The sequence below is a fragment of the Sphaerodactylus townsendi genome, linkage group LG09 (assembly GCF_021028975.2).
Source record: "Sphaerodactylus townsendi isolate TG3544 linkage group LG09, MPM_Stown_v2.3, whole genome shotgun sequence".
Taxonomy (NCBI): domain Eukaryota; kingdom Metazoa; phylum Chordata; class Lepidosauria; order Squamata; family Sphaerodactylidae; genus Sphaerodactylus; species Sphaerodactylus townsendi.
In genome coordinates, this window is record NC_059433.1 from 85,318,418 (window position 1) to 85,343,125 (window position 24,708).

General features: G+C 41.6%; 1 protein-coding gene across 2 annotated transcripts in view; it reads left to right on the top strand.

Moving 5' to 3' along the window:
• AZIN1 (antizyme inhibitor 1) overlaps nt 1-15,253 on the top strand; it is a 34,421-nt gene extending 19,168 nt beyond the window's left edge. For both annotated transcript variants that reach the window (XM_048507753.1, XM_048507755.1), the window contains exons 3-12: nt 2,242-2,439; nt 2,644-2,817; nt 3,816-3,988; nt 5,993-6,124; nt 7,531-7,612; nt 7,970-8,044; nt 9,442-9,607; nt 10,847-10,962; nt 11,674-11,888; nt 13,231-15,253. In XM_048507753.1, the coding sequence (XP_048363710.1) occupies nt 2,338-2,439; nt 2,644-2,817; nt 3,816-3,988; nt 5,993-6,124; nt 7,531-7,612; nt 7,970-8,044; nt 9,442-9,607; nt 10,847-10,962; nt 11,674-11,888; nt 13,231-13,342 (1,347 nt within the window). In that variant the 5' untranslated portion in view covers nt 2,242-2,337 and the 3' untranslated portion in view covers nt 13,343-15,253. The remainder of the gene's footprint in view (nt 1-2,241; nt 2,440-2,643; nt 2,818-3,815; nt 3,989-5,992; nt 6,125-7,530; nt 7,613-7,969; nt 8,045-9,441; nt 9,608-10,846; nt 10,963-11,673; nt 11,889-13,230) is intronic.
• The last annotated feature ends 9,455 nt before the right edge of the window (nt 15,254-24,708 follow it).

Genomic DNA, 24,708 nt, shown 5'->3' on the forward strand with positions numbered 1-24,708 from the left:
CCTCACAGGGTGTTTGTTGTGAGGGGGGAAGGGCAAGGAGATTGTAAGCCCCTTTGAGTCTCCTGCAGGAGAGAAAGGGGGGATATAAATCCGAACTCTTCTTCTCTTCTTCTAAATATATTTTCATTATCGTCAACAGTAAAGAGTCAATTTTGTATTAAATACAATAAAAGCTGAGTTAACAAGTGTGCTGGTTTGGCGGTGGTGGAGGGGCGTGCATCACTGGCTTGCACAGCGGCTGAGCAAGGGATACCCTGGCTGAGAGCTAACAAAGAAGTGCTCCCTGTTGCTCTACTCCCTGTTCTTGCACAAGAAAAGGGAGGAAAGGCAGGGAATGAATGCTTCTCAGCCATGGGCAGCGCCTGTTTTTGCTGCATGAAAGCTGCTCTTCTACCAGAGAGCAGGCAGGGCTTCCAGAGGGCCATTTGAATCTTCCAAGGACAAAGAGGGAGAATGTTCTAGAGCAGGGGTAGGGAACCTGCGGCTCTCCAGATGTTCAGGAACTACAATTCCCATCAGCCTCTGTCAGCATGGCCAATTGGCCATGCTGGTAGGGGCTGATGGGAATTGTAGTTCCTGAACATCTGGAGAGCCGCAGGTTCCCTACCCCTGATCTAGAGCCATGGTGGCGAACCTTTGCTGGCAGGGGCTGGCAGGGCTGATGGGAATTGCAGTCCATAACATCTGGAGTGCCAAAGGTTCGCCACCACTGTTTTAGAGCTTTGGGGGCTGCTGCTGTCGTCATGTTGAAAAGGCCAACCTCAAGTTTTTTAATTAGGCAGGTTCTCGTACCCTAGTCCAAAGTCATTGAGGACTTAAAAGGATAGCACCGGGATTTTTTATTGGGGCTCTGGAAAGCAAATGCATGTGAAGTGCTTGAACGTTAATAAATGCTTAATTAAAAAATACAGGTACATATAGAATCATAAAGTTGGAAGAGACCCCAAGGGCCATCAAGTCCAACCTTCTGCAATGCAGGAACACACAATCAGAGCACTACCGACAGGTGGCCATTGAGCCTCTCTTTAAAAAGAAGGAGACTCCACCACACTCTGAGGAAGTGCATTCCACTGTTGAACAGCCGTTACTGTCAGGGAGTTTTTCCTGATGTTCGCTTTGAACCCATTCCTCCTGGTCCTAGTCTGTGGAGCAAGAGAAAACATGACATCCTTCAGATATCTAAACATGACTAACATGTCACCTCTTTACCTTCTCTTCACCAAACTAAACATACCCAGCTCCCTAAGTCTCTCCTCAAAGGACATGGATTCCAGACCTTTTTGGTTGCCCTCTTGTATTTAACTGCCATGTGATTGTAGTATAGAAAGTATTTGAAAATAAAAGAGCTGTTGATATGGAAATAGCTAGTTTTAAGATAATGGTAATAGGCCTGGAAAATGTCAATTCTGAAGAAGTTCTTTCAAAATAACACTGGACCAGCATGCCGGGCAGGGCAAGCATGTTTGATTTTATTTCAGAACGTTCATTGAGCAAGATAGGAAAGTCCTTACAATGCCATCCTAAGCAGAGTAACACCCTTCTAAGCACATTTACTTCTACAGACTTAGAAAGGTGTAACTTGGTTTAGATGGCACTATCATAGCTATATTCAAAAAGCCACTAATGCATATACTGCAGTCACGTCACATTGTGATCACAATTCTTTTATCCCAAATATTCATTGCAAAGGAAAACCTGTAAGAAATTAGAACAAATTTTCTTAAATGTTGGTTTGTCAGTAGCAAAGCTTCTTCCACTGGAATGTAAAGATTGCTGTGTATGTTGATCACAGTTACATGAATGTCCTTCTGGGACTGGATCACAGCAGACTATACATCTTGAATATTCTGTCATAACAGAAAACTATCAGCATGAAAAGAGCCAGTGTATTGTGGGAATATTAAGTAATAAATTGTGCTTCTGCTGTTAGCTTGCCGTATTTAGTAGTTTTCTGTCTGTAATATAACACGGTGTCATCCCAAAAGACAGTATATGTTTGTGGAACATCTAGTTTCAAGTCCTAGATGGCAACTGTGTGAGTCAGGATGCTAGACTATATGGACCACTGGTCTGATCCAGCAGAGCTATTATGTTCTTAAGCCTGTTCACCACTTCTTTTTTGCTAAAGAACACTGGTGGTTTATCTGTACTGTGGGTAGGCTTCGGTGCATGGGTGTCAGAGAAAAATATTGTGCTCTGTTTATAGCAACTGAGGTTTTTGTTATCTCTTCTGTCAAACAGTTTGTTGCATAATTTAAGGACCCAGCTCTAAGGCTTTGCGGCCCGTCCCTTGTGTTTCTTGGTTTATGACTGTCGGCTTTGCGGAATACGGCTGAGATGAAAGGATTTCTTGAGGATGCAAACTACTCCATCAGCTTATTGGATGAAGGAGTGACTCCTGGAGATGTCATCGACAACTGCATTTATGAACATACCCTTGTAAGTATTCAGTTTTCAGTGCCTACTTTCATAGTTCATTTAATATTTTTAAATGGTGTAAATATATAAATGTTTTCAGGGACACCAGTGGTCAAAGTTAGAAATATGTCCTCCATAACTGTCAACTATTTATCATGCCTCTTGTAGCTTAAAAATAGTCAACTTTATATAGATGTTTATGTATATAAAATTTGTGTTTTGTAGACTGGCAAAAATGCTTTTTTTGTTGGTGATCTGGGGAAGTTGACCAAGCAGCACATCCATTGGCAGAACGTCATGACACGAGTCAAACCATTTTACAATGTAAAATGTAACTCTACTCCGGGTGTACTTGAGATTCTGGCAGCTCTTGGAACTGGGTTTGCATGTTCAAGTAAAGTGAGTATTTTGTTTCTGCTCATCCACTGAACTTCCATAATATCTTTATGGAATATGTATTGATAACATTTCTATAGGGAGGTGACTCTTTATTTAGTTTGCCTTTCTTACTGGAATTTATTGTGGATTACACAGAGTGAGTTTATTCCTGATGTGTGGTATTGTGTGCCACATGTTACATCAAACAGGCCAGTGTTTGAACTGGCTTACTCTTGTCCTTTTGAAGCTTTTATCTGACTTTTAGGCTCTTGTACTAGAAGATTTGGATCTACCTTACTTAGGAACTATTATTCCACAGTGATCTTTAAATTTGCTAAGAATGCCCTTTTGCCAATACAGCTTGCATTATGTGTGTTGTACATTAACTACCGGTATGTAAAAGCTCCTAGTGCCTATTCCAGTACTATGCAGAGGCGTAGCTAGACCAGAGTGTGCCCGGTGCACACTCTGGCTTTTGTCCCTTCGCCTCATCGCCCCACCCCTTACTTTTAGGAAAGGAGCAGGCCGGAGAAGAAGGCTGGAAGCCTGCCTGCGTTGCCTGGCCCAGGCAACGCAGGCAGGCTTCTGGCCTGCTCCATTCCTAAAAGTAAGTGGGGTGGGGTGCCGCGGGGGGGGCGGTGCCGGGGGGCGCGGGGGGGATTTTTTTGCCCCCCACGTGACTAGAAATGGTGCGCCCAGTGCGTTGCGCACCCCCCACCCCCTGGTGGCTTCACCGCTGGTACTATGGACTGTGGGCATCTTTCAGTAACCACTAGAAGCCCCTGTCTTTGAGTTTAATTACGCTGTTTTTCGCTCAAGGGGGAGATGTTGGCATTTTACAAGTCCTGTATATGTATTTTTAAAAGGCTTACAGAATTGAACTATCTTAAATTGTTTTTGGTAACAAATCCTGCATGTAGTTTTTGTTATCACAGGCTATATTTGGTGGACTGTTTCTCTACGTTTATTTTACAGCTTTAGCTGTTTTTTGTAAACAGTTTGCTTTTTTCCTATTTTAGACGGAAATGGCATTGATTCAAGATTTGGGCATTTCTTCCAAAAATATCATATTCACTAATCCTTGCAAGCAAGCTTCTCAGATAAAATATGCAGCGAAAATTGGAGTAAACCTTTTGTCATGTGACAGTGAATTGGAACTAAAGAAAATTGCTAGGAACCATCCAAACGCTAAGTAAGTAAAATAAATGTATTTGTTTCACTTGCTGTTCTTGGAATTTAATATTGACTACCGACATGATTATAATGGATTGCAATTTGTGAAAGGATAAGTTTCTGAAGTCGTTTTGTACAGCGTTCTCATTTAAATATTTAACATGTTGCTCTTTAATGTGGAAACCCCAGACTTTTTACAGCGTGCTCTGGCATCAATAGCTGTAGTCTCTAACATCTGAAGGTTCTGTAAACTTTCATCAGTGTTGTTTTATCAAAAGATCTTAAAACCTCTTTGACTGAGAAGCTATTTCATGTGAGCAAGACACTATTAATTCCTTAGCAAAGCATGCCTGGGATTTTGGCATCACAATAGCATGAATGACATTACCTGTTCAGCTCACTATCTCTGAGAATTGCCTAAAAAGTCTCTTAAACCGATCCAGACTGTTTCAGGGGGAACAAAACACAGTAGATGTCTGGAACACCAGCCAGTAAACTGCATGCCACTCTAGTACTGCTGTGTACCAGCAGGGCATGTCAAACTTCCTTCTAGATTATTGGGGTAGATTCAGCGTGGAAAGAGGAATAAGAATGTCGTGATGGGTTACCTGGTATCCATCTGGTTCTTGGTAAGTACGTGCTCCTTTGAACTAGTGCAATACAAAGGGTATATTTTGACCCCTGGATTGCTTACTAGCTTTTGAGAGTAGCTGTTCCTCTAGAACAGGGGTGGCCAACCTATGGTGCTCCCGATGTTCATGGACTACAATTCACATCAGTTGGCCCTGCTGCCAGGGGCAGATGGGAATTGTAGTCCATTAACATCTGGAGCACCATAGGTTGGCCACCCCTACTCTAGAAACGAAAGACCAGTGCTTCAGTTGGCCATCTTCTTTTCCACGTTCAACTTCTCTGTAGAAATGCTGCTATAACTATGTATTTTCATTGAAAGAATGGCACTCTTTTCCCATGTGGATGGTCAAGAAACTGCAGCTGTTCTCTGTCTTTTTCTCACACTAGTGATATTTACTGTAATCCAAAGTTTTAGGAATGTTTGCAAAAGGAAATGACAGACAAGTTTGTGTGTTTCATCATGATTGCGGCCTATCCTTATGCAGTTGGAAATGTAGGCAGCAGCTTTGGAAAAGGTAGAACTTCTCTATTCTCTTCCCCCGCCAAACCCCCTCATTCCACTATCAGTGAGAAAAGTCATTCTTGTTAGCTATGCGAATTAAAGCCAGACATTCATAGCCTGTGGGATTCTGCTAGTTTTATGAGTGTACCTGCTCTTCAAAGCAAGCTTGCCTTAAATGTCATGCAGGTGTTTAGATGTTTCAGTGAAGGAGCATTATTCATGAAGACCCATATTGGATTCACAAGGTTAAAATGAATGACCTGTCATCCTAGAGGCCAAAGACTTTGTCATGCTTTTTCTCACCCATTCCTGTTAAATATTGTTACCTTCTGGTAAAGAAGGAAGTCTTTTATCCTCTAAGCAAAGACTCCGCCAAACAGTTTTAGTTACTACAGGAAGAAATGTGACCCACAAATTCCCATCATATGGAAACTAATTGTGAGGATGAAAAAGATAGAAAAAAATAGTTGCTTGCACAAAGAAAACATTACATACTTTGTGTCCAATTAGCCATGTGTTATGCCGCAAGACATATTTGACCAAGATTTTTAAAAAGTTGAATGTTGTTCAAGGAACTTATGGCAATTGTTTCATCATAGGTAATGTATTTTTATTACAGCATTCAACAGACTTTCTGCTCCCCCAGTGTCTTTAGCTGCTGCATTTTCTAACCTCTTATCCGTTTTTTTCCCTAACTCCATGTTTTAGGCCCTAATTGCTAGTTTTCTCTCTATACAGGATTGTTTTTATTAGGTTCCCTTGACTCGGCCACCGATGGAGTTGGAGTGTTGGCAACATAATCAACATGCTTCTGACAGTCTTCAGGCTTCACATGTGCTGATGCTGGTGTAAACCAACTGTGCCCCAATCATCTTCCCCTTCTCTTAGGCTCTTACTCCATATTGCCACAGAAGACAATGGAGGTGAAGAGATGATCATGAAGTTTGGCACCACCCTGAAGAACTGTCGGCATCTCATGGAGTGTGCGAAGGAGCTGGATGTCCAAATCGTTGGTGTTAAGTGAGTAGCTTCGTCATCCTTCTTTATGTCGTGCTCTTCTGATGAATATGAAATAGGAAGTCGGTGGAGTTCAAATTACATTTACCATCAGTAATGTTCGTGCTAGAAAAGTGCTGTTTCAATGGACAATCAGAATAGTTGTTCTTCATAGATATTATTCTAGCGACATTCATGTTTGAAATGTTGTTAAATGCTTTGCCTCATAATTGTTCAAGTGTTAGATCCAAGTAAAGCAGGCAGAGAGAGTGGGGGCCACAATAAGTCACCACACCAACGAGTACCTCCCCTATTAGATAATTCTTATAAAAGGTTTGTTCCATAGATGACATAACATACTGTAGACTTTTTAAAATTCTAAGAGTACTTGTGTTTCATTGCCCAGTAAAACAGATCCTTTTATCTAATTGAAATTCAAGTTCAGCTGATAGAACATTTTTTTCCAAATAAAGAATAATGAACTTATTTTACAATTTTTATTTGATTTACAACCTTAGGTTTATGGTGGCAAACCATAATATATTCCGTGTGTGTGTGTGTGTAATCTTAAAAGCTAATGTGTATTACTATAAGTTAAAAACAATGACTTAATACTTAAAACAAACTTTTGTGCATAGCTTCCTCTAACACCACCCGTTTAGTTCCCTCCCCCTGCAATAATTTTGATTTGTCTTAACTTCTTGTGATTTAAGTTCTGCAGTCTTGGAAGGATTAATAGAGGCAAAGAACTTTGATCTCTTGTCTGGACAAGGATCAGGATTGGAGCATTCAGTTGAATTACCTTTCAATTATAATGCCTCTTTTCTGTGAAACTCCACTTGTTAGCTCTTTATCTGTCCTGTACCTCAGGAGAAGGAGACATTTAGGCATTTATAGTTTATATTTCTCCATTCCTATCTAGAGACTCAAAGTCTATTGCAGAAATACAATTTAAAATGTGCAGTATGGTTTCAGTTGCTTAGCTCCTGCAGGGCCTCTGGCAACCAAACGCAAGTTGAGAGGGCCAACAGCCTTTTGGCTTGCTCCTCTAGCTATATACCAGTAACAGAGGAAAAACAGCAGCTCCATCCAGATCTCCTTTAGTTGGCAAAAATATATTCCCTACCTTTCTCTCCCGATCTGTATTTTAGGGGACAGGCTTTTGAACGAAGCGCTCTACATGAGCTACTGGCACATGCTGTGTTTTTGGGATAAAATCACAAGTTTTTTTAAGTATTATCTGAACATCTGAGCAGAAGGAAAAAGGGAAACAAATGGTTTCTTGTGACATTGACATACACTATACGCCTCCCTCCAGCACATCTGCTTAGATCAGCAGTATTAGTTCAGATCTCTCAGTATTTGCCAGGTTTCCTTTTAACTTAACTAATTACCTTGGTAGCACTAAAACTGTTGGTTTGTTTTTTCAGATTTCATGTTTCAAACTCCTGCAAGGAACCTCAGGTCTACAAACATGCTATTTCTGATGCTCGCTGTGTATTTGATATGGCTGTAAGTAAAACATTTCTCATGCATGCACTTCAGTGCTCCTGTTAACTGTTAAAATGCCAAGAAATATTTTCTAAATTACACTTGGCCCTTCAGATCTTTTCCCATTACATTACTGTGTATTAATCTGTACCCCTGTGCAAATTCACCATCAGAATAAAAGAGGATACTTTCTTGTCTATGAGCTGATTTTAATTTTACAAATTAAATGTATTAATTTAATGTTTAATATTCCTTCAGAGTATTTTTTAAAAATCCTTTTAATTGCTTACATTGGAATGCATTATGCAGTGTTTAGGTACATACTGGAAAAAAAGCAGACATCAGACACAGTTTAAACTTTGTGCACTTCTATTTTAGGAGGAATTTGGCTTTACCATGAATATGTTGAACATTGGTGGGGGCTTCACAGATAATGAACAGAACCTGGAAGAGGTATGAACACTTTTTCTGAATTTCCCTGTTGAATTGGCATGTTTGGCCTTTCATAATCACTAAGAATGTCAGAATTGTATATAGAGTTGATATCAAAGTTGAAGATATTGCCTGCTGCGCTACAAATGAATGGTGCCCTGGAACCTTTCAGTAGAACTGGTATATTTGAAGTTGACTGGGTCCTAAATTCTAGTTGAGCTAGGAAAACTTGGAATTTACACCACCGAACCTGAGAATAGCTTGCATGGCAGACGATGGGATATATTTAACTTGCAATCTTGCTTGCCTTCAGCAGCGGTGAGCAGCAATAGTCCTGACTCCCAGCATTGCCACAGGCACACTGCACACATTGCAGTCTGGGAAGGGGTGGGCCCTACGGCCTTCCTTTAGTTTTGCTGCGCAGGCAAGATGTGCAATTGTGGGCTCATTCCCCCACCCCCGCATGGCCAGAATGACAACGAGCCAGTGCCCAGTGCCAAAGCGATTCGTTCACAGAGCAGCACAGCAACAACAGCAGCAGCCAGCTGAGGGAAAGAAAGCTCTCCCTTGTCTCTTTGCCTGAGCTCCAGGGCCCCTTCTGGGCCCTTTCTGTGGGGTGGGGCTTCTCTTCTCCCATCCAGCCCATCTGTCTTTGTCGCTATATAGATTGGAGGAATAAATCTCTTCTGTTTCTGAGGACTACCTACATCCAGTCAATAATTCCAGAGGTTTAAACTGTAAGTCAAATGTATTGATTTACATAGTGCTGCAAAATACAAACACCCAGTCACAGGCAAGACAAACATGAAAATAATAAAACCTCACTAAGATTGCTTAGCGTATCACAAACTATAAACTTACAAACAACATCTTACCATCTCCGTGGATTCTGACAGTCCTCTTACTGGTAGTAGTTCCATCATCTCAGCAATATCTAAGCCCTAGCTAAGTTCCTTATAGTTGCCTGCCGCTGGTGCTGCAGCAGAGAACTTAAACAGAAGATTTGGCTGTTCCAAATATTTCAATATGGGTTCTTGGATAATAAGGTGGTGATCATGGCTTCTGAAAATGTCCTATTTGTTGGCTAGGATCTGTTAATGTCTTCTAAAAGATATCTTAAAGAAGGTTACTGTTTAATATTTGACAATTTAAGGCTTTTATAAATAGGAATTTACTTGGGTAAAATTAAAACTCTGTTGCCACTTCTTCCTTCATCTGCTATCTGGGCAAGAATTAATACATTTATATAGAATAAGCCACTTACATTTTGCAGAGAGTTTTAATTCAGCAGATAGCTAGGATGAAAACTTTCAGCGGATAGCTAGTATGAAAGTTTAAAAAACACATTTTTAATATCTCACTAGTTGTCAAAGGTAAAGACAGGCTTTCAGCTGAAACATTCCTTTTCTGTTTTCTAGGTTAATCACATTGTCAGTCCGCTGCTGGATATGTACTTTCCTGAAGATTCTGGCATAAACGTAGTTTCAGAGCCTGGATGCTATTATGTTTCATCTGCATTTACTCTCGCAGTTAACGTTGTTGCCAAGAAAGCTGCTCAGTGTGATAAACGTCTCCCCTTTGAAAGTAAGCAAAATATTTTGTGCATGTAAATCTGTACAGATGCCACACTGTCTTGGATCCTGGCTAAAACCAATCCTTCTATCCAACTTGCTTCACCTTTCAGGTGTCACGCTGGGATATTTCTTAGTAAGCCTCATGTCATTGTCAGTGAGAAAGCCACAGATCCTTTTACGAATCACCTTTGTGTAATTGTTGGCTGTTGTATCATTTGCAAACTTCCTTAAATACGGAAGTACCTATGGAAGTGATGCACAGAGTGTGGTTCTCAGAGCCTGCCTGTTGCTGGAAAGCTTGAATGTGTCCACTTCGCTGTTTGAACAGGCTGCCATTTGTATAGTCTGTGCTGTTCTGCACTGGTGAGGAGGCAGGAAATGTCATGACACTTGGAGTACAGGAGTTCTACTCCTGTTTTCATAGAAACATGCCACTTATTTATTTATTTTTTAGATTTATATCTTGCCCTTCCCAAGAAGGCTTAGGGCGGCCAACGTCAATATGAAATCAATTAAAGCAGTATAATATAAAACAGGTGTAACACAACTACACAATTTAAAATTTTAAACAGCAAACAATAAGATGGCGATAAAATCCCAGGATAGGCACCCACGGGAGGTGGCGATGTACCAATCAGGATGACTGGCAAGATATAAAAGCCTGGCAGAAATGCTCAGTCTTGCAGGCCCTGCGGAATTGCAGGCCCTGCGGAATGTCCCGCAGGGCCCTGATCTCAGTTGGGAGCTCATTCCACCAGGTAGGGGAAAGGTTGAAAGGTTGCCCTTGCTCAGCATTGGGGGTGCACTTTCACTGTTTTAAGATGCTGTTAAATGATAGAATATTCGTATGTTATAACATGGTTACCCGGCCTAACCTATAGTTGTCTATGCAGTGGAATGTTGCGATGATGAACCCTTCACCAATCAGTGAGCAAGACTCATGAAGTGACTCCTGCTCACCCATTGGTGGGCAACATTCCATCTACTCCTCCTCCCGCCTCCCCCATCCCAGGAGCTTAAGTTCTTATGCTTCTTATTTAATGGGGTGTGTTGTAAAATGTTACAGACCATCCCACTTTTCTATATGGTTCTTTATATACACGTGTCAGATTATGTCTCTTCCTTTCACTGCTCATTTACATACATGCTTCTGAAAATTGTTTTCTTTTAGAAGTATTACATTGAAATCTACTGTGAAACTGTTATTTATATATATATATATATATATATACACACATATATTTTACAGTGGAACAAACCAGGAATGATGAACCGGTCTTCACATACTACATAAATGATGGTGTTTATGGTTCTTTTGCAAGCAAATTATCTGGGAATTTGAATGCTATTCCGGAGGTTCACAAGGTGAGAGTCCCTTAGTATATTGTACAGCAGTTAAGGGCACAGTCCTGAAATAGCTTACTTTGTAGTACTGTGTGCTTGGGCTACTCATGAAGTAAGCAGTTCAGGGATTTTTTCAGATGGATAGCCATTGTAGTCTGCAGTAGAAGAGCAAGATTCAAGTGTTGTAGCACCTTAAAGACGAACAAGATTTCCAGGGTATAAGCTTTCACACGTCCAAATTTATCTATCAAAGGAAAGTTTGATTCTGGAAAACTTATCCCCTGGAAATCTAGTTGAAGAAAAAGAATTGGATTTATATCCCCCCTTTCTCTCCTGAAGGAGACTCGAAGGGTCCTTTCCCTTCTCCCCTCACAACAAACACCCTGTGAGGTAGGTGGGGCTGAGAGAGCTCAGAAGAACTGTGACTAGCCCAAGGTCACCCAGCTGGCATGTGTTGGAGTGCACAAGCTAATCTGAATTCCCCAGATAAGCCTCCACAGCTCAAGTGGCAGAGCGGGGAATCAAACCTGGTTCTCCAGATAAGAGTGCACCAGCTCTGAACCACTACGCCACGCTGGCTCTCTTCATGGTGCAACTGGACTCAAATCTTGCAGTTTAGAAATTATGTCTTAAAATAAATTCTGTTTCACCTCTGTAATGGTATGCTAAACCTAAATGTAATTGCCAGGTCTGTTCTGTTGTTGTTTTTTTCATATGTGTGTGTGTGTGTAGAAATACAAGGAAGATGAGCCTCTGTTTGCAAGCAGCCTTTGGGGTCCATCCTGTGATGAGCTGGATCAAATAGTAGAAAATTGTCTTCTTCCTGAGCTGAATATTGGTGACTGGCTACTATTTGACAGTATGGGATCTGGTGCCTTGGGTGAACGGTCTACTTTCAATGACTTACAAAGGCCACCAGTTTATTACATAATGTCATTTAGTGACTGGTAAGTTTATATTATTTTGTACTTGGGCATTACTTAAATTACTTAAAGCACATAAACAGGCAGTCTACTTAAGTTTCTTTGGGAGAACGCTTCAGCTGGCTGGCCCATATTCAGAACATAACTTTAACAAGCTTGTAAATCTATATTTAAAATAGTCACCTGATCATTTGGCTCTAGCTGGGGCCACGGGGGTTGTCCATGTGCCAGAAAGAGTAGTGCTGGCAAGGCACCATTTTCTTTCTCTTCAGTTTGGGTAGAATTTTAAGCTTTCTTTGTCCAGAAGGCCAGTGGGCAGATGCCTCAAGCTAGAGGTTGGCTTGCTCCTGGCAATCCTGTAATTAAAAAGCAGCGATACTTCTTGCTTTCTTTCTATCTGTTGCTTGGTTTAAGTGGGAAATTCTTGTTGGCTGTAATTTTGTCTCCCTATTGAACTGGAATTAAATTCTGAGATTGGTTCTTTTGCCTGAGGAAATTCCTGATAAGAGAAAGTTTCTCTGTTTTAAAACCAAGTATGCTTTTTTTACTTGCAAAGCAAGGGAGAGGTAAATTGGGGGGATGGGAGGTCAATATGAGGGGGGAAAGGGAGCCCTGAACCTCACTTCCCCCTCCTCCATGCATTACATAGTACTTTAACCATTTAATGCAGAAGTGAACATGGGAGAAAAATCCACAAGGGTAAGGTGCAAAAAAGGAGCAGGATTTAAGCTTCCTTTGAACTCAGGATTACACGGTTAGGGTTAGGATATCTAGCTCTGGGTTAGGAAATACCTGGAGACTTTGGGGGTGAAGCTTGGGGAGGCGGGTTGGGAGGGGCAGGACCTCAGTGGGGTATAATGCCATGGTCTCCCCCCCCCCCCCAAAGCAGTTCTTATTAGGAGAGATCACCAGGTCCCACCCGGAGGTTGACATCACCAAGTTAGGTGTTTCAAATTTCTTGTGGGTGTTAGCAAAATCATTACCCCCCCCCTTCCATATTTTAGATTTTTTTTACAGATTTTAACAGAAGAACTAGACCAGGGGTCTGCAACCTATGGCTCTCCAGATGTTCATGGACTACAATTCCCATCAGCCCCTGCCAGCATGGCCAAGTGGCAGGGCTGATGGGAATTGTAGTCCAGGAACATCTGGAGAGCCGTAGGTTGCAGACCCCTGAACTAGACAGAACTCGCGTTCAGTTAAATTTGTCTAACACAGCTTTGGTTGCAGGAATTGGGTTGCTGATTTCAGCCATGAATGACTGCATTTGCTTGAACAGCAGAGCAGACCTCAGAGTTTACAATGTATGATTATTCTGTTTTATTCTGATGTGGGGCTGAACTGTGGTGTGTTTTGTTTTTCGAAGGTGTGAGATGCAAGATGCTGGCTTCGCCTCTGACACACTGATGAAGAATTTCTTCTTTGTGCCTTCTTGCATTCAGCTGAGCCCTGAAGACACCTTTTCTATTGCAGCTTAAACAGGCATTAATGCTTCATTTAGCCTTGCAGTTGCATGTCTGTAGTCTTGTCTGGTCACAACATTCCAGTTTGGAAGAAAAAAAGGAAACAATCTTGAATGAACGATTTTAACCCTTGAAATCATTTGGGACCAGGCAAAACCAGCTACAACTACAATTCACTGGGGGAGTGTGGGTTTTAATAATACCATTACAATTTAAACTCATCAGATAATTCAATCCCTCAGCATTTAAATAAAATATGCAACAAAATGGATGACTTAGTCGAGATGGAAACCCATCACTTGGGTTCTGTTAAACAGTTTACATACAAGTACAGTTTTTATACTAAGGATTTCTGTTAGAAAGTCTTGTAAAGTTGTCTTTCCCCCAGATATATGAAATGTCAGTGGGAAACAAGTGTGACTTCATTAGTTATGTTTAGTGTATTTAGAATGTGTAAATTTGTGCTTTGAACTGTAGTTTAATAAATGTAAAATTGCATCATAGTATTTGTTGTATTTCACCCTTGCTGTACCCATCCCTGTATGATTGCAATAAAAAATTGTGTAGGTTTTAATTTTTTTTTCAGGCTAACACAGGGAAGAGGGGTTAGGCAGCAAAAATAGTTTAAGTACAAGAAGGTACAAGTAACTGTTCAGAGACTTCAGAATTTGGGCAGAACACTAGATCATGAAATGAATTTAAAATCACTGATCTAAAAAATCAAAGTGCAAATTGTGTGTCAGCATCTTAATTTAACAGTTCTAACTCCAAAATTGTCGTACTTGTGAGCTGGCAGACACCAAAAGAGCCTACATAAGGGATGTAACATGTATACAGGACGGAAAAGCTGCAAGGACTGCTTTCTCAAGTGTTGTATGCATTTTATGTTCCATGTGCTCTTAGCTGCAGGAAAGCAAAGCTATTGAACACAGGCTTAACTTGTGCATTAGAGTCTCTACTTTTCTATAAAAGTTAATGAATGATAAGCGGTTCTGTACAGCATCACATCTTTGGCAGAAGGGCTACTTCCACCTCCAGGGTTCAGATTGGTTTTTGTCTGAATACGCTGAGAGTGTGCACTTAAACTATTGGAACTGCATTCACTAGACTTAGCAAGGGAAGTATTGGAGCTTTTACTCATTGTTTAGAATTATCCTACCCTTTGATTCTTGTTTTAATTTATTTTACTAACCGTACTAGCCTTGGAAGCGCTTCTTTGAAATGCACCAAGCCGGAGTTAATTTGAAAACGGTGATTAGTATTCGGAACTAATTTGGTGACGTGGAACGGGCTGTCCAAGCGCAAATGCCTCTTGTGCTGGTACCTACTGGCAGGAAGTTCTTTCTGTTCATGGGGCTAAATGTGCATGGCTAGAGGAAGGGGCCAGGGAATAATAATCCCTTCAACTTGATCATTCTGAAATAACCGGTACTGTTTTTACCAGGGACCGTTCACTAACGTAAATGGTTCCTGTGGCTAAATCTAATAATCTTGAGGGCAGAGTACAGCTGTGAGCATTAAAGCACAAAATATATGTGGAAACCCACAAACTGATCCAGTTTTCCCCAGTCAGAAGAATCTGTTAGATTTCCAGCACTTTTGATGTGGGATTTGTCGGGGTTCTGTCATGCATGAAAAGGGGGAAACAGCTGTCATATCCATCCCCAATCCTCTCTGAAGGTGCCCAGGACTCTGCTGTAAGGTTTTTAGAACTGTTGTGAGTTTTAACCAACTCTGTTGTAAATGGTACAGTCACCTTGGAAATGTCTGTATTGTATTTGACAGTTTGCCATAAAAACTGAAGTTTGAACTTGGTATGTATTTGAATTTATATGCTAAAACCTATCTTTTCTGTTTACAATATTGTAATATCAGTTTTGGAATAATTCAAATATAAAACTGAATGATTTCTATATAGCAACTTAACTATAACGGAGCCGCGTCTTGTGTACACTTCTGTACTTAGCAGTTTGCCTGGAAATCTACAGTTGTGCGCAACAGAATGTGTGCTACACAATTACTAAGCAGTGCTCAGTGCATCTAAACTACAACTAGCGTCTTGATGAACACCTGGAACCAGCTAAAATGCAGAACTATTTGGTGATGAAGAAATTATTATGGAAATTTCACATCTCCTACATTTAGCAGTTATATTTTTAAGATAGTAGTTTATCAGGGAGCAAGTACAATCGAACTCAGTGGGTTTTCTAAAGTGAATATGCATAGATCATACTGGCCAGCACAAACTGTCCTACGTTTCAAATAGAAATAGATGTTGAACTTCATTGTGTGGGGGCTAGCAAGCTTTATAGCAGGGGTCTGCAACCTACGGCTCTCCAGATGTTCATGGACTACAATTCCCATCAGCCCTGCCACTTGGCCATGTTGGCAGGGGCTGATGGGAATTGTAGTCCATGAACATCTGGAGAGCCGTAGGTTGCAGACCCCTGCTTTATAGAGTCAACCATTTCCATCTAACACTCTCTTTTTTGCTGTCAAGTTGGCTTTGGGGTCCCCTGCAGGGATTTCAAGGCAAGAGATGCTCAGAGGTGAGTTGCCATTGCCTGCCTCTGGGTACCAGCCCTGGAATTTCTTGCCGGTCGCCCATCGAAATACTAGCCAGAGTTGATTCTGCTTATCTTCTGAGATCTGATGAGACCAGGCTATCTGAGTCAGAACTAGTCAGTTTCAGTTGCTGTTAATTATGCTTGGGAAAGGATAATTTTAAAAACACATCAAACTAGTAGTACTGCTTTATGAGTTGGATCCCCCCCCTCACCACCATTTCCAATTTTGAGAAAGTTGACTGCTAGGCTTATGAATCAGCATGCATTGAACACCACACCAACCAGGAGGCTGCAGAGGGGAGGGAACAAAATTGCTCCTTCCTTTCATCAGCAAAGCTGTAATAGCAACGGGAGAGGAAAATCTGTCATGATTCTAACCCACATAAGCTATATTCTTTGACCCTCTGAATCAGCTTTCCTGGAAATGTATGCTGGTGGGGGGAGAGGAAAGTAAGTAAGACCCATGACATCATCTGCTGATAGATTCAGGGCATCTTTCTGTCAATTCCTGGAGTGAGATTGTTTATAAAAATGGCTGTGTTCATGCCAAGGACTTCCTAAATTTCAGCCACCTGACTGGTTCCACCCCCACCGCCATGATGTCACCCAGTTAACAGCCCATTCCTCTTCACAAAGTCTATTTTATTAAAAGAATTTAAGCCCAAAGCTCTGACTTGGATGGCCTGGCCTAGAGGTGGAGCAAGGGGAAACTGCGCCCAGGGCACGTGCATGCCCGGCGCCCCTGCTGCAGCACTGCCCACCCCCAAAACACCCCCTCCATGCCCCGGCCTCGGCTCTGCCCAGGGCGTCATGCCCCCCTGCCCCGCTGGCTCTACGCCACTGGCCTGGCCTAGCCATAACTCCTCTGAGATCTCAGAAAGGGTAAACAGGATCAGCCTTGGTTAGTAATTGGATGGGAAACATACAAGGAATGCCAGGATTGCACAGAGGAAGGCAGTGGCAAACCATCTCTGAGCCCCATCCAAAGGGATTGATGGTTGAAGCTTAGGAGTGCCTGAAAGGGGAAAGGTAGCTGATGGAATTACAACTATAGAACAGTGACAATGTAAATGAGGATCAGTCAGAGGAGGAAGTATTAACTTAATACAACTCTAGGCAGGAACCCTGGGGTAAACACATTAACAAGTCTTTTGTCTCTTCAGGGCTGAAACACTCTCCAGGGCAGGATGTGTGCTCTCTTCATCCTTCCAGGAAGGGTGTGAGATAGGCACTTTGCATGGAAGATGTGAGCAAGGACATGTCCAGACAAGTTTTTGCTGTGTCCTTACAAGTACACTGAGCCAATGCAAAGAATGGGCTCTCCATTTTGACACTGCACTGCTAGGCACTCACAATGGCATCACTGCCTTAAAACAGAGTCACCCACCCACTCAGGGTCTATCTGGTAACCGAGGAGCGGGGAATCAAACCTGGCTCTCCAAAGTTCCCCTGCTCTTAACCACTACGCCTCGCTGGCTCTAAAGGAAATCCTGTTCTGTAAATTCAAGTTTTGAGATGGTCATCTGAAACTTCAGGTTTTAATTGTCCAGGTTTGAGACAGCTCTGTGAAGAAGGTCATATACTCAGCAACATTTGAGTCCTGAATCAAGTTTCCTCACTAAATAGGATCAGACAACCCACTAATGGCAAAAGTGAATGCAGCACACCATCTGCAGTTCCCTTGGCTTTTGGCAGTTCCATATCCATCCTGTGCCACTAAAACATAACATTTCACTAATAGCTCAGTACGTAGTAAAAAAAAAAAAAGAGGATATTTATGTGAGCTTCTTGGAACTCTATTTTCATTCCAACCTACAGGGGTGCCAGCCCTTGGAGTATGTGTGTACAGGCTGTAGGCATGTGATCCTTTGAAAAACTTAAATTATTTATTTACAAAATTTATAGCCCATCTTTTTGACCGGTGGGTGGGATTCAGCAGGTTTGCACCACTCGGCAGAACCGGTTGTTAAAATGGTGCTTGTAAACAATCAGTTGTTAAATTATTTAAATTCCCACCACTGGCCCAAACAATTGTTTTGTATGTTAAATTAACATTAATTGAGCTTGAGTACTGTTTTGCAGCATGCTCTAGAATTCTTCTTCCAAAACCCCAATCACTGGTCATTTCCAGCAAATAAGTTACTCCTGGCTATTCTTGCAGAATATTTACTCACTTTCGCAAAACATGTTACCAACATTATTCTCAATATGTCCACTAGGGGTCACATTTTCCTTGTCTAATCCATGTAAGAACCAACCAACCAACCACCTTTAAACTTTGAGGCAAACTATGCAGTCACAGAGTTTTAAAGATCTAACTTTTTTTGATTAAACTAAAATACAGATTTGGAGGGGGGAATATAGAGCAGCAGTGAGAGAAGGGCTTTATTGGTGGTGGACAGTGCCATTCAGTCAAGTTAGGAGACGTTCATGTGGTCTGTCACCTCTGCATAGCAACCCCAGCCTTTCTTGATGGTCTCCCATCCAAGTAGCTGACCATCACATTCAGGGCTGATGCAACTTTTGATATCTGATGAGATTAGGGCAGGAATGTTTTATTGCCCCCAATACTGCTTTCCTAATCCCAATCACTTCTCCTTTCCCATCTGTTGCTTGTCTCCTCCCCATCTCAGTTATGCATCTCACAAACTGGAAGCAGCTCCAAATGGAGCGAAAGTTCATAAAACTTAAGAAATCTGAGATAAAAGACCCTTAATCAGCACCCTGAATCTTCTTCCTCAGTTTCTGTTACAAGATCCTTGCAATGCTGCGATCTTTTAAGTCAACAACATTTAGTATTTTTCCCAGTCCTCTTGGCACCAATCACCCAATGGCTCATTTAATCATTAACACTATGACATCTCAGGCCAAAAAAAGGGCAATGTTTTGTACCTGACCCAGCTTTTTATGTCTAATGTCGTAACAGTATCACAAACAACTAGATGACTTACATGACAAGTGATCACTTTTCTTGATTACCTTTGAATTTTACATAATTAAAACTCACCATGCACTTTCTCGCTTTTCACAGCCCTTTAATGCTGCTGTTTACAATGTTTTTCCTTCAAAAACAACTGTGTACATGTGCCTAGCAGGACGAAATCCAACAAAATCCATGCAAGTTTCTGCTAGAATGAAAAACTATTGGTATTTGAGGTGCCAGAGTATAGCTGCTAATTAATCTGCTACTCCTCTGGAATGTTGCGTTCATTTATCTCTCTTTTTATACCAGCCAGCCTCAACTCAAAGGGTTTACAACTTTCATTTCTCTGATCATGACACTTAAAGAAAGAGGAGCTCCCAAACATCTTCAGAATTGTTCTGCAGCACACAAAATTGTTGCCTGTTAAGACATTCCTGAAAATAGATGTTTTAGCCTCAAGAACTAACTTTTCCTGCCACTGAACAGGGAATATTTTCTGATATAGAATTTGTGCCAAAAATGTACATGACTTCTCACCTTTCAAGAGCATAATTAGAGTAGTTTAGATACATATTCAAAAAAAGCTATTTGCAGTTGTTTCACATCCTAGCTGAGCATTTAAAAATATTTATGTACTTGAAACAAAAAAATGACTCCCAATTGCAGACATCAGTATATTTATTTATTTGTCTTCTGGCCTCAGGGCAGCTTACAAGAAGGAAATTGTCCCTCATGGACATCACCGTACCATAGAAACCAATAAAAGTGATATAAAATGCCACAATCCCCAAAAGATGAGCACTTTAAAATTGAGGATATCAAACATAGCCAATACCTCACTACATCAATATCTTCAAACCTACTGAGGAGGGAAAGAGGAGAGGGGAAGGGCATCTGCAATCTACAGATTACTTTCTTTCACTGGACAGAAAAATATTTGCCTAGCAAAAATATCTTTCTACATTCTTCCTACATCCAGAAAGCCTTTTCCTACATTCTTTTATTTAGTTTAATGGATATTTTTAAATTTATCTTTGAATTAGCAATGAATTTATTACATACTGATTTACATACTATTACATATACAGTGGAACCTCGGTTTTCATTGCCTTTGGTTTTCATCGGTTTCGGTTTTCATCGATTTTTTCATTGGAAATTTTGTCTCTGTTTTCATCGATTTGCTTCGGTTTTCATTGATTTGCAGTAAGGTGCAGGGGTTTGTGGAGAAAAATCACCCAGACAAAGCTATTGCAGGCCATGGCTGCAACTTGTTTAATGACAATGTCTTGCCCCATTTCAGACAAATCTTAAAGAAGTGTCAGAAACAGACCTTTTTGGACAGCTTTCCGGTGCGACATTGGTCCACTGGCTCTGAAGCTGGTCTTAGTGTTAGGGTTAGGGTTGTCTGTTACTGTTTTCAGCATTAAACACTATGTTTATTCACCCAAAAATGTGTTTTTGGTATGTTTTTTGGAGTGCCTAGAACGGATTAATTTGATTTACACTGATTCCTGTGGAAAAGTTTGCCTTGGTTTTCACCGGTTTCAGTTTTCATCGATTCTTTTCGGACAGATTACCAACGAAAACCGAGGTTCCATTGTAATTACGTTGTGGAGCTCTCCCCTCTCCTGGCCTATGCCATCCTTCCTTCCTTTTCCTGGGCGGTCTTTGGTCTGTCCTCACTCCCATTGGCTGGGGAGCAGGTGGTACAGCTTGTCAGCCTACGGAGCCACAGGGCTGAACCCAATGGACTGGCTCTGAATGTTAGCCTTTGACAGGCAGTTGGCCCTGTTGTCCTGAGCAAGCTGGGGATTGGTCACACTGGTGCTGTCTGCGAGGGTTGCCCCCTTTCCCTCTTCTTGCTCTCCTCCTCCTCTTTCCCTTGCTTTCTCACTGTCTATCTCTCTCACTATATTTCACGGTCTTTTCTCCATCTCTCCTACATGATTACTACTGCCCCCCCTCCTGTGTCTTCCTCCTGACTTTTATGCTTTCCCCCTCCCAATCCTGGCTCCCTCTGCCCCTCCCCCTCATTGCCATAAGGCCATGGGTTGTCTGTCTGACCCTGCCAGGGCCCTGACTGGCTACCCAGCTCACAACCCCACCTCCCTTCTTAGGTGTAGGAGGGGTGAGACCCTTCTGCCCCTCCTTGCTTTGTTGCAGAGATGTCGCAACTTGCCTTCTGTTGGAGGGCCTGGATGTCGACTCACCCCAGCTTCCCGTTGGTCCTTGCTGCTCCATCTTCAGGGGCCAGGCCGCAGTGGCATCCTTGGGTGCGACATCATTATCCTCTGCTGCCCCAATGCTTATGATGAATGGGGGGGGGGGGGCTTGGCGGCATGCTGGATGGGTGGGGCTGGTTGGAGAGGGTTTGGGCAGTGGCTGGAAAAGTCCTGGATGCTGGCAGCAGCCATCCCCGAACACACGTATTATTTATAGCCCACCTTTCTCACTAGACTCAAGGTAGATGACACAGTGAAAGTTAATACTGTCAAAATGGTGGATATGTAATAAACAATGCAATAAGATTAGGACAGTAGAAAATGAGACAGTGCTGAAACAAACCATAAGTATAAATACAAGTTAAATGATACATAAATTACATAGTAGTATAATACATACAGCAACAGATTGTACATACTATACACAATGGTATATTTCACACTCCTCCCCCTTCTACAAACCATCTTCCTGAACCACTCCATTATAGTATAGCCTATTACCTGTGTAAGAATGCCCTCCTGAATAATTCAGTTTTACATAGTTTGCAGAATGCCAGCATACCCAATGGATATCTACATCAGACAAAGATGGAATTTGGTTTGAGATATTTTACCTGCTATACCATGCTGAAACTGGTCATGGATTCAATGCCCAGAAAGACGGGGGCAGTATTGTGCCTTGAGAATCTTCTCTCATGTTTGTCACATGGGAACATAACCAATGATGTCCTCATATTGCCCATCACCTGGTTACAGACTTTTTAAAAATACCTTTGTTTGCTGATGACACAACTGTGCTATTTGGATAGTTCACAAGGACATACTACTAAAACTGTATTTTAATGGAGCAAGCCTCTCCCATTCTTCCCAAAGGGCAGTTTCAGTTACACTGATAAAACCCCACCAGCAGACAGAGAAAATGTTTACATCAGATAAAGGAACACAGAAAACAGTGACAGTATAATATCCACGTACTATTAACAAAATAAACAAAAGCCATACTATTACCACTCTAAAATAACTCTATAGTGTTTTTAATTTGCAAAGTCATTCATAATCTTGATTGAACTCGTATGGAAAAAAGGAGAGTTCCTTGCAGTATGTCAGTATAGGTCTGACATGCAGGATAGGTCTGCTTCACATTCTAGTTCTTTTGAGGCAGGAACAAATTGCAGGAACATTCTTGCAAACAAAAACAAATCTAATTGGAGATTGTTGGATAGCCATGGGCTATCTCTCAGCCTCAGCTACCCATCAGTAAGGAATAGCAGCACTATTATGTAGTTGCATACAACCATTTGGCAAGTATGCTACCAGTAAAATCAAAAGTTTGAAATAAGGCCATTCTGATACATATATGCAGCCTCCAGTACCTTGGGAAAGTTTCACTTCTAGTCTGCTGGGCAGTATAATACTGAAAGTGCAGGATAATAATATAATAACCAGACAAGCCCTTATTCTCATGTCTCAACTGGGCCCACAGGCCCTCCTGTCCCCATTAAACTCCCACAGTTTGTTTCACTTATAGCACCTCTGTTGAAATTTGGTCACCAATGTAATGTAATAAAGAGTACAAACAAATTTGCCAGTTAAAAGTGATACCAGTAGGGAACTGCAACAAAACAAAGAGGACAGCTTCTAGCTCTCTACTCTTTTAGCTCAAGTTCAACACAAGATGTAAGGAGTGTGAATTGGCTTCAAGTTGGAGCTGATTGGAAGTAAGTTTTTTTTAAAAAAAACTCTCTCACTTGATTTTGTCTTCTATTCCCTCTTTGTCCATTCTGAAACATATCCTTTCCTTCCTACCTTGCTTTGGCTTTCCCACAAATGTCCAAGGTGCCACCCTCTTGTCTTCTGTTTAACCTCTCAGTACCAGTAACAACTTTATGGTGTTTTTGTTGCTGCTTTCCCCTCCCTTTAATTCTGCTTCGCTCTCCTACCACATGATAATTTCACCATACCCCTTCTCCCCAAAAATCACCCATCAAATGATGTCATTCCTCTCCCCACTTGCTAGAACACATTTCCAGATTCTCTCCTGCCCATTCTTTTTCTGACATTGCCTTCCCCCCTAAATGTTTCTCTTTGCTGCCTCTCTTAGTACAGGTCACCTGGATGCATATTTCTTCTTATAATCCCTTCCCTTTCCTACTCATGCAACGGTGATGCCTTGCCGTTTGAGGAGGTTGCTAAGGCAACTCGAATGGAGCCTAACACGTGAGAGAGGGAATCGTGCTACAACTGCCACTTTGGTTGCCTTAGCAACCTCATCACTCAACGTGACCCCTGCATCACGTCAGGAGAGGGTCTGTGCATGTGCACTCCCAGCAGTTGGCATGCCCCCCTGGATTTTCCATGGGGCTGCTCTTGAAAGGTGTTTGGAAAGTTCAATTGGTACAGAACGCTGCAGCCACGATATTAACTGGAATGACTTGTAGGGGCCGTGTCCGTATCATCCCAGGCCTATCTATATTGGCTCCCAATTTCTAGGCACAAAAAGTGCTGGAGTTGACTTTTAAAGCCCTATGTGGTTTGGAACTAACATATCTGAAGGACTGCTTACTCTGTTATGAACATATCCAACCACTGCTACCATCTTCCAAAGCCCTGCTTTGGGTGCCCCTGCCTACTAAGATTAAGCAGCTGGCAACTCAGAAAATGACCTTTTTGGTCATGGCAACAGAGTTCTGGAACTTTCTCCTCAGGAAAGTTTGCCTGCCCCTTTCTAGTGCCATCTTCTGCCAGCAAGTGAAGACTTTTCTGTTTCATTTGGCATTCCCTCAGCGATCCTTCTTTTCCGACCAGTGTTTGAAATGTTGTTTTAGGTTTTAGTATCTTCATTTCACCTCTAGTTTTAATGATGTATTTTTTGGTTGGTTTTAATGTTTTTAAGATGTGATTTTTATTATGTGTGCTTTTAAGTTGTTAGCTGCCTTGGTGACTCCTTATCAAGGCAGAAAAGCAGAGTATACATTTTGTAAAATAAATACATTTGTAGAATCCTGAGAGAGCGCTGTGCCTGTCCTGGTTGGCAGCTTCCACTATGCACATGGTGGCCAGGACTTAAGTATTAGACATAATTGTATAAATAATCAGTAACAGAGATAATAGTAGAAGACTCCAGAATAAGTCCAGCTAACCAAGAAACTAAATACTGTCTCTGTTCATATAATTATTCTCTGTGTAGACTGAGTGCACTATATTTGTGCACTCAGAAGCAAAAGTGGGATACATGTGATATTCCATCCCATGGTAACCCACCTCCCCTCCCCCCAAATCTGACAGCAGGTTCTCTATTGAAATTGTCCATGGTTCATCATCCTGTTCTCCACAGAGGATAGAAATTCCCTGATCAAAACCATTTAGCCAGGAAACCTGTGCTATTGATTTGCAAATAAATACGTTCAAGATCAAAATGCTAATGAACTAAGCAGGATGCTAGAAGGCAGAGACTCTTAGAAAGCATACCCTTAATCCAAATTTCCAAGTGTTAATATCAAACTACGCAGGGTTTTTTCTGGCACATCCCCCCACCCCCAAAAGCTACTTTGGAAGCCAGCACTTCCAACAAACAGTTCTATTTCCAAGGGCGGAAACACCTGAAACACAGTTTGCAACAGACCTTGCTTCCCATGTGATCTCTAATTATGGTAATTTGAGCGAGAGCAT